Source organism: Xiphophorus hellerii, chromosome 4 (assembly GCF_003331165.1).
Source record: "Xiphophorus hellerii strain 12219 chromosome 4, Xiphophorus_hellerii-4.1, whole genome shotgun sequence".
Lineage (NCBI taxonomy): Eukaryota > Metazoa > Chordata > Actinopteri > Cyprinodontiformes > Poeciliidae > Xiphophorus > Xiphophorus hellerii.
In genome coordinates this window covers 20566469-20576279 of record NC_045675.1, presented here as the reverse complement: position 1 = coordinate 20576279, position 9811 = coordinate 20566469, and the positions used below count along the sequence as shown (strand labels likewise).

General features: G+C 39.7%; 1 protein-coding gene across 1 annotated transcript; it reads right to left on the bottom strand.

Moving 5' to 3' along the window:
• Positions 1 to 322: 322 nt before the first annotated feature.
• On the bottom strand, positions 323 to 4747 carry LOC116718865 (fibrous sheath CABYR-binding protein). Its single transcript, XM_032561118.1, has 2 exons — positions 4516 to 4747; positions 323 to 2610 (listed from the first exon to the last, which is right to left on the bottom strand). Exon 2 carries the CDS (start codon positions 2600 to 2602, stop codon positions 920 to 922), a length of 1683 nt encoding a protein of 560 aa, XP_032417009.1. The 5' UTR covers positions 2603 to 2610; positions 4516 to 4747; the 3' UTR covers positions 323 to 919.
• Positions 4748 to 9811: the final 5064 nt, after the last annotated feature.

Below are 9811 nucleotides of genomic sequence, written 5' to 3'. Positions count from 1 at the left end.
GCCCAAGGAAAAACACTGAGCTCATTGCTGTTCAACAGCCTTAAGTAGTCCACAAATAGAAAAAAAAACTATTGAAAATTCTGATCTGGACCTCAAACTTCTGATGTTATTTGAGAAATTAATATATAAAATAAACAATAAATACACGTGTTGTCATTTGAGTGGTCAGAAAAATAATGTCAAGAACATGTGGTGTTTATGTCACTATTTGGGTGACTTGAAACATATCAAATTCTAAATTGCAAATCTTTTTTTGATTTGGTCTACCAAACCTTTTTCTTGTTGACGCAAGAAATCATGAAATAAAAAATGGAGATCACTGTGGACTACAACAATCAATCTTTTTATTTTCTGTTCTGAACAATCATTTCAAAATTAACAGTCCTTACAAGTACAATTATTATAAAAGGCCAAAACATTTACGTCATGTTGCTTCATATAGCAATAGAAAGGATATATGAAAGTCTAAGTTCAAGAATATGCTACTAATGAATGTTTTTTTCCCAATTACCCTTATCAGGTAATTAGAAAAAAATACCAATTTTTCCAATTGCAGTATTTATTTGTCTCAAACACAAATGTATTCATTCTTTCATTCATTAATATCATATTTAATGTGTGTTTTTTGCCATGCTGTCCAGCTCCACTGTCTGTCTGCACCAAAAACACCGACTCAAATCTCTTCGTTGCACTTCCATCTCCATTGCGACATGTTCGTCACTCTCTATAAAGTGGTTGCTTTACATTTTTGGTGACCCAAGAGGAAAAAAAAGCATTTTTTTTTTCCTGAGTTACCATTAAAGACAGTGCAGTGGTTAAAGCATTTCAGAAAGCATAGCTGTCTGTGATTCCTTGGTGGTTTTCTCTCACCATCGAGTGATTGAACTGATTCACAGTGCCGTAACAAGGAGGCTTCAATTTAGACCGCCTGGGTGACCTCAGTGTTGAGACCCTCCACCATGTCTGAGACTGTGTCGGGAACTTCCTGGACATCCCCACACAGGTTCACATCCTTTTTCAGTTCAAAATCGCGCTGCTCCTCCAAAGGCCTCTCCTCTGATTTTTCGTTCCCATTCACAAATTCTTCTGCATGCGAGGCCACGGCATTAGTATTATCGGTGCACTCCCCGTTCACCGCTATAACTGGATCTACCCCGTTCTCCGTGGAGGAAGGGCTTCCTAAATCTCCGTTTTCCATCTTGCTTTTCTTCTCTGGGCCAGGCACCTCTTCCAAGGACGTCTCAGCTGTCTTATCAGATTCCACAGTCATGCTGTTAGCAGACGCAGATGGTGAGATGACAATCTCAGGTACAGGTTCTGCAGCTTGTGACTCAATTGGATCATCGGAGCCCGGGGCTTCTGCTGAAGCGGATTCTTCTTCTGCATGATGATTTTCTGCGGAGGCATGCTCTACCACAGCCTCCAAAGCCTCAGATGATTCTGCTTCAACAGTCTCAAGTTCAACAGTGTCAGGTGCTGCCAAAGTTGGTTGGGGTTCAGGCTCTTCTAACTGTTTTTTCTCTTTGAATTGCTCAGGTTCTGGCTCTGTTGTCTCTTTTGACTCTGGTTCTGTTGTTTGTTCTGGCTCAGGCGTTGGTGCTTTCATAGACTCTTCCTCTGTAGTTTGAACTGTGTGTTGCTCAGGCTCTGGTTGGGAAACTAACTCTGCCACTGGCTCGGCCTCTGGTTCAGGCACTGCAGCAGCAGAAACTCTTTCTACCTCAATTGCTTCTGGCTCAGCCACAGTCTCTTGTGCAGGGCCTAGCTGTTGATCCTCAGACGCTGCCTCTGTGCTGACCTGAGCAGCATCTGGTTGTGGCACAGATCCTAGAGCAACAGGAGGCTCCTCCACTGGGGGCTCTTCAGGTTCAGCCTCAGCTTTCACAGGTTCCTCAGATGTAAAAGATTCTTCCACAGCCACTGGTGGCTTCTCTGTTTCCACTGCTGGAGCAGTTTCGGCTGCAACTGGTTTCTCTGCAGCTGAAGCTGGCTCTTGCTCTGCCAAAGGTGCTTCTTCAGCTGGTGCTTCTACAGGAGCTTGTTTCGCTTGAGCTACAGCTTCTACTTTTTCTACTGGAGTTACTTCCACTGCTGTTACTTTCTGCTCTGTGGCTGCTACTTCCTCTGGTGGAGCAGATTTAGGCTCTTCTGGGACTATTTCAGCCACTGGAGATGCTTTCTCTGGAGATACTCCCTTTTCCTCTCCATCAAGTGCTTTGTTCTCTGATACTGCAACTGGTTTGTCGACAGCTGTAGTTGTTTCCACTGCCACAGCAGCTGGCTCTTCTTTTACTGGAACCGCTTCTGGTTTTTGCTCCCGAACAGCCTCCTCTTCAGCTGCAGGAGCTTGTTCCTCTGTGGGGGCAGATTTTGGTTCTTCTGGAGGTACTGCAGCCTCTGTTACTGCGGCGTCTGCTGACACTGCAGTTTCCTCTACCACACCATCTTTCCCAGCACTCTCCTCAGCTCCTGTGGGTGGAGCTCCATCTTCCACTTTAGCAGACTCTTCTGCACCAGCACCACTTGCCAGACTCTCATCTTTTTTGTCTTTGGGGTCGCTCACGTCATATCCTTTCTTCTTCTTGCTCAGTTTGCCTCCCATGGTGACTCCTGAAAGAAGAAATAAGACAAAGTGTTTTCTCCTTTGGATTTCTTAAAGCGTAACAGCATTTTAGCACGCTTGTTATAAGTAAATTTAAGTTGAAACCAGATGACATTCAGCAACTTTCGTCCCATAAGATGCATCACAATTGTCCAATAGGATATTAAAGTATATTGATTCATCAAAAATATGATGAAGAAATAACAAATAAAAGTAACATTTCCTCTTTTTCATCAAAAATGAAAACTTAGTTCCTTTAAACATAAAGGGTGTTTTTCCACTTCAATAGAGAAGTGTCTTGGCTGGAAGAGAACCAAGAAGTTTAATTAGGAAACGGATCTCTGCCAAAAGGAGCCTGGCTTGAAACAAATGTTAATGTATGGGAGCCTAAGGGAGGTCAGACAGCTCTGCACTCTCTGCAACCTTTCAGGAATGTCTGGTGAGGGTTGGTGCCAAATAAGTCCATGAGTCTAAGTCGAACATCTATGATCTACATCCACAAATATTTCTTTCCTCCCATGAAAAATGTAGAAACTACTTAGCGCTTGGTGACCATTCAAATGCTGGCATATCTTGAACAACTGTGTCTTCTGTCTGAGCAGTGAGTCCATGTTTGTGAATGGGAGCAAATGGGAAAGTTTTTTTTTTAAAGTTAATGTCTCAACACGGTGTTTCCTCTAGAGGAAGTGTATAGTGCAGGGATTGCCACAGAGTGCAGCAAAACGTCCAAAGAGAACAGGAAGTTCAACTTTGTTTTAAGGATAGTGTTTCAGCAAATGTTGAACAAGCAAGTCTGGATGTGAACTAGACAAAAACAAACCGAGTTGCCCATTGGTCCATTTTGTACCACAAAACCAGCAACTGTGTATCATCTTTAAAAGCCACGTTTCTTATGTTTCAATGTCAGAAATGACAGGAACCACACAGCAGGGGGTGGGAAAAATGGGGGACTGTCCATAGTGCTGTCATAAAGCAATTAAGACTATTCAAATATTTACCGTAATGAAAACCATTAGATAAGCATAATAGCTCATATACGTTTCAGTGGATTACAAATCCTGCCATTTTTGGGTGCATTCCATGTTAAACAAAGCAGTTTGGTGGGTAATCATCTCATCTTACGTCTTTTCAACCTTTTTTAAAAAAAAAAAAATTATTCCAATTGATGTTTGGATAATTTTGGTCACTAAATTCAAAATGTAGACCCAGCTCATGTTGGCGAGATAGTCACATGCAAAATACAAATGGAGCCTCAGGCAGTCCATGCCGGCCGGTAACAAAGGATGAGGCCCCCTCCTCACCAGTATAGCTGCTCCCACTTACAAAGGCAGATAATCTGGCAGGCGGTGGGGGGGGGGGGGGGGGGGGCTCTGGCTTAAACATACTACACTACCATATATAGGCTACAGCAGGTCTAGCTAGTGAAATTAAAATACACACTCGCCATGAAATACATGAGGGTTGAAAACCTGTAACAGAGAGGTCTCCATCCCTCCCCCCAACCACTCCAACCCCCCAACCCACCCACCGCCGCTTCCCTCAGCTGCTCTGCCCTTTTTTTTCTTTTCTTTTTTTTTTTGTTCACGAGGGTCTGGAAATGCGGGAGCATAAATAATAAACTCAATTGTGTCAACTTTTATTTCAGGTTTGCTTTATTTCTTATAAGGTTTGCGGTCGCCTGAACATGTTTGAGGAAGAAGAAAAAAAAGCGCAGCTGGAAAGAAGAGGCTCTAATAGGCTCATTGTAACGGTGAAAACTAAGGAAAAAAGATACTGTCTATATATCTTTCTGATTCTCTTTTTCTTCTAACGTTCTTTCTATCTTTCTTTCTTTTCTGTCTGTTTTTCCTTTTCTTTCTATCTCAACATTTAAAAAAAAAATTAAAAATAAATCCAGTTTCGCAGTGACTGACCTGTGTCTTTTGTTGGGGAACCAGTTGGGCTTCTTGTCCAGTCTCCGGGTGGATGTGATAATGGAGGTAAGCCTTTGGAGTGACAGCTGCAGATTCCGCCCCTCGCTCCTTCTCTATGAGGTGCAGTGCGCTGCTACGGAGGAGTGCCCTCTCTCGCAGTTTTCTGGACATCTGTCGCTATCACAATCGAGCCAACCCCAGGTCCGCTCTGTCTGCAATCTATACCTCCCAGTCTTTAACCCCTCCTTTCCCCTTTCCCTCTCTCTCTTATACACACACACACCCACTGCAGCGCATGGTTCCCTTTTTTTTTTTTTTGAACAAACACAGGGGCTATAACAAAGTGACCACCTCCATTTTCTTTTCTCATACAGCAGGGTTTTTTCCACGCTATCTTGCTTTTTTTTCCCCAGCACAAATTAGTCTGGAAATTGTGTTAGTTGTAAATCCCCCGAAGTATTTGTGAAATGTAAATTATGCATGAAATGAATCATGTCAGGAAAAACCCTTGAGGACCTTACCAGACAAAACACAGGCGTACTCATGTAAATTACACTTCCCCTGATGCCTTTGGCTTGCCTGTTGTGTAAGAATATAATAATGAATAGAAACAGAAAAAAGTGGCATTAGCTAACAACAGCTACAAGATGCTAAGGAAGATTCTAATTCTTCCTAAACATTCTTTAATATAGTTCAAAATGAAATAATAAAAAAGTCCACTGCTACAGTAAGACGCTTTCAGTTTAAAAGATCCATATTAGATTGTATTTTGTTTTCCCAGATAATAAAAGAAAGGGCTGTATTTTTGTCACAACCATTCTTGTGTTCTTAATCAATTGCACCTCTTTGCTATTTGTCTTCTGTGTGTTAATGGGACAAGCTGGCTGAGGGTGAGACTCTATGAAATTCAACAGCTGACCCTTCCAGATAATTATGTTGTCATCTTTGAAAATGTTGCTTTCCTGCTGCAAGCCATGTGACGATGATGATAATCGGTCTTTCGGAAACTGTTGAAGCGATGATCGGCGTTCAAATTAAAACAGGAGACGCTGAAAACACCTCATGTGACCTCATTTAAACTCCTGGAAAATACCTCAGAAAATGCCACAGAGTCTTTCATCTGTCCCAGGACGGGGACTTTTGTGCGCAAACAATGGGAAAAGATCAGCTTTGTCCATAACCACTCACCCATAAATGTCTGTCTTTTAAGATTTCTTTCAGTTGAACTGGAAGGAAGACAAAACAACCGGGTTAAGGTTTTGATTGGATCAATCAAAACTGTCACGGCTTGTATTTAATCACAGGTGAGGGCAGCCAGATACCTGTATTGGTTTAGCTTGGTTATAGATAAATTTCAGGGTCAAACAACTGTAAGACAGTAAAAAGTAAGCATGTTTTATTAGAACTATATTTGCCCTGGTTCAGATGTAAAAGCTACATTTTGACTTAATGACCGAAATGAAAATATCTTTGAACTTTCCTGAACAAGTATAGATATAAACTAAATTGATTTTGTTAATATATTACAAATTTCTAATAGATTAGGCATTAAGAAAAAAAAAAAAACAAGTTTATCTGTCGTTGTGGTTTTGGTTAAACATGTGATGAGTATTTTTGAGCAAACAGCACCCTCTTCTGTTCGAAGGTCAAAACTCTGAATTTGATGTATATTTTATGGGTTAGGGGGGACTCTCCATCTCCCTTTGTTGTCACTTTTGTTTTCTTGTATCGATTTTTAATGAATCAACTTTATTGATCTCCTGGAAATCCTTGGATGGATATCTACTACAAGTACCAGAAAAAGCATGAATATGTGACCGAACAGCGTAAATTTAACTGAAGCGGCAAAAAATCTTTTTCATTTCCCATAAACAATCAGTTTTTGGAAATAGAAGTTTTGACAGTTTATGAACATTTCATCTCCTTCAGTGAAGTTGCAGATGGCATGCATTTGTTACTTCAGTGTTTATCATACAACTATCACTTTCACAGAAACTATCAGTTTTTATTTGACAACTCAGTTTGCATACATTGCACTTATTAAAATACAATGCATCTCGTTTTCAATTTACCCCCTTAACAAGTAAAAAAAAAAAAAAAAAAAAACAAGAAAAAAAATTGATGTTTGTTTTCCCTGCTGACAGCAGGGCTAAACTTTGTCAAAAGGGGCAGAGAAGGCTCACATTCACATGATGCAAAAGCTCTGGAATGCACTCCCATGAGTGCAGCCTCCATCCCAGCCAACCATTCTGCTCCACATAGACAAGACTCAAAAGACGCTAGAGTAGGGTGGGGGCAGGCCTTGGAAAATTAAAGTGTAAAACTCATCTGTTAGCTGCTCCTGGTTCAGATGGCCCTTACAGTACAATGGAAAAAGGAAAGACAAGTGGAGAAACAGGTGTTTGTTTCTACAAAACACATTATAGGCCCACCAGCAGGATCAGTGTGTGCAGGAATGTGGCAACTTGTTCTGCTTGTGTGCTGTTCCCACCACAAAACAGGGTATTTCCCTAACAAAGAGGTGTATTTCATGATGTTGCATTGAACAGAATGAAGACAAAATACATCTGATTTATGACAAAAGCAAAAATGGATTCATAATAAACACTCCATAAAGGGACCAATGCACCTTTCAGTCATTTACAGGCTCTAACAAGCATGTATCAGAACAGAACAACGGAAGAGACAATGTGATTTGATAAATTCATGTCCACATGTTTAAGATATAAAGAACAAGGACAAATCAGTAGAGTTGTTTTAATGGTCAAAAATAACAGCTGTTTGGGGAAGTTTTCAACCTTTAACTATGCACCGAATCATGCATGTCTAGTTTTGAAGTTTTTAAAGATCCTGTCAGGTTTAAAATAAAAGAGTCATTAATATACATGACTTTCATCTGTCAAAGAAAAGAACACGAGGCATATCTTTGCCAACTGTTCTTGAATAAAATAATCATAAAATAATCATAATTTCTGTCAATATTTTTATTTAATTCATCCAATCTTTTATTTAAAAAAACCCCCAACATCTTAAAGTTAATAAAAACTTGGTCTACAGGAATCCTCTTCCTTTCTTTGCGTTCCAAAATGCAGAAACACTGCCATCTGCTTGTTATTTATTGTTTCACAGCAACAGAGAAGGATCATGCATTGAATTGAAATGAAATAAAACATTAATAAAAATTAAAGAAACTTGGTTTAGGGTTGAAATATTCAGTCAGATTCACACATACATGTCCACGCTGTCAACCGCTGCACACACTAAACAAACTCACATACTTATATCACAAATTTATTATCTTTGTTTGGATTTTGGTTATACTTTACAATAGACTATTTCAATCGGCCTATATCTTTATCTTCCCTCATTTTTGTTATGAACCATGAACCGGCCTGTTACAAAAAGAACGCAACAGCTGCTGCTTATCAGAGAACAAAATAATCCAATGCTTCTTTAGTTATATATGCGCACTGAGAGTAAGATATGTTATTTACTTAGAAAATTAAGTTATCTCAGAGATGAATATGTTTTGGTGCAAAATGTTCAGATCAACTTCAAGACCTTGTGACGATTAGTCCAGTATCAACACGGGCTGAAAAGCCACCTAGAAAGGAAGAAACCATTACTTTAAGGGGGCTGGGAGGGAGGAAACTATTCAAAATAGCTGACTTGCAGGTGAACCTTGATATGAGCTTGTCATATGAATAACTTCTCAGTCCAACGTGCCAAAGAATGGTTGTTAACGGCATAATGAGAAGCATTATTGGAAAGAGTAGAAGCTTCTTAAAGAGACAGGGGCATGATTTCTTTTAAGTCATGTTTGATATATAGAGTTTTTTTAACACCTGGAGGTAACATAGTTACTATATTGTGATATAAAATGACAGTATGTGGCTGGAAAACGCATAATACCAACCCTTTAAAAGCAAAATAAAAAGCCAGATTGCAATATGCCCTCAGGGACATAGATGTTCAATTTTGGAGACATGTCTTCTGATTAAATTACATTTTCCATATCCATAGACATCACTCTTACATTTGGAGGAAAAGGGGTGACTGTAGCAACCCTGAGAACAGTATCTGATATGGCAGCGTCATGTCACTTGGAGGGATTTGCTGTCGAAGGAACTGGTCTTTTTCTCTTTTGGCTTTTCCATTCAGTGGTGACCACCCACAGCAAATCTTCTGTCTGCAGGAGGAACTGGTGCACTTCACAAAATTGATGGCACAGGAAGGACAAGGAAATAAATAAGCAAAGTCGCAAAATATCAGTCAAGAAGTTAGACTTTGGGTAGGATTGGACATTTCAAATGCAATGGCCCCAAGAATACTAAAACATTTGTTTCAAATGTCTTTAAGGCAGTAATCTCAAAGGGACAAATTCCTGAAACTTTTAGATGTATCCTTTGTCCTTCACACTTGAAATAATTGGCATAACTGCCTCACTAGCATGCAGTCAAGCTTTACAGAGCTCTGCTAATAAGCTAATATTGGAGCCATGAAGACACCTAAAAGGACATCGGCCTTTAAGGACTGGAGCTTCAGACCACTGCTGTAATTACAGCAAAGTGAATCTTTTGGAGTGGCTTTTACAAAGTTTTGATCTCATTCCTGGTTACATGTATCGGCAGAGCTCAAAAGGTTTGTGTGTGTGTGTGAGCAAGGCGGCCTCCAAACTTCACCCAGTACAGCAGTTTGGTCAGTGGAAATTGTCCAAAATTCCAGCAAGCTATAACAAGAAGGTTATGAAAAAAACAAAAAAACCACGACACAAGCTACACCGTTTCAAAGATAAGTTGTCAAAATACTATGAAATTGTAAACTTCTAAATACGAAGAAATTAATAAGAAAGATTGCAAAAAATATTAAAGTGTGTAACAAATAAAAACAATTAAAATAATACTAACTGGACTGAAACAGGAAAGGTTTAACTTGTCAGACAGTGACTGATTAAAGGTGTCTTTTTATGTCGTGCATGTAAATATCTGGTTGCCCTGATTGGCGCCCCAAATATATTTCTGCTTAGGGCCTCATACAACCTTGGGAACATTGAAAAGGTATCCGCCATCAGCTGATTAACATAAATGACATCATTTGTTGGCATATGGCCAAATGCTGATTAAAAGTTTGACCTGACATCTTAAGATGAAACATATATATATGCCTGTTAGTATATCGCAGAAAGTATATTTTTTTTATTATTATTATTCCCTGTTATACTGTTAACTTTTTAATATAGTGAAAGAAATAGCCGTGCCCTCTTGCTCTCGGTGCGGCGGCGCAGTCAACGGATGTA

Coding starts and splice junctions, on each gene's coding strand:
- LOC116718865 (XM_032561118.1), bottom strand. CDS start 2,602: ATGGGAGGCAAACTGAGCAAGAAGAAGAAAGGATATGACGTGAGCGAC.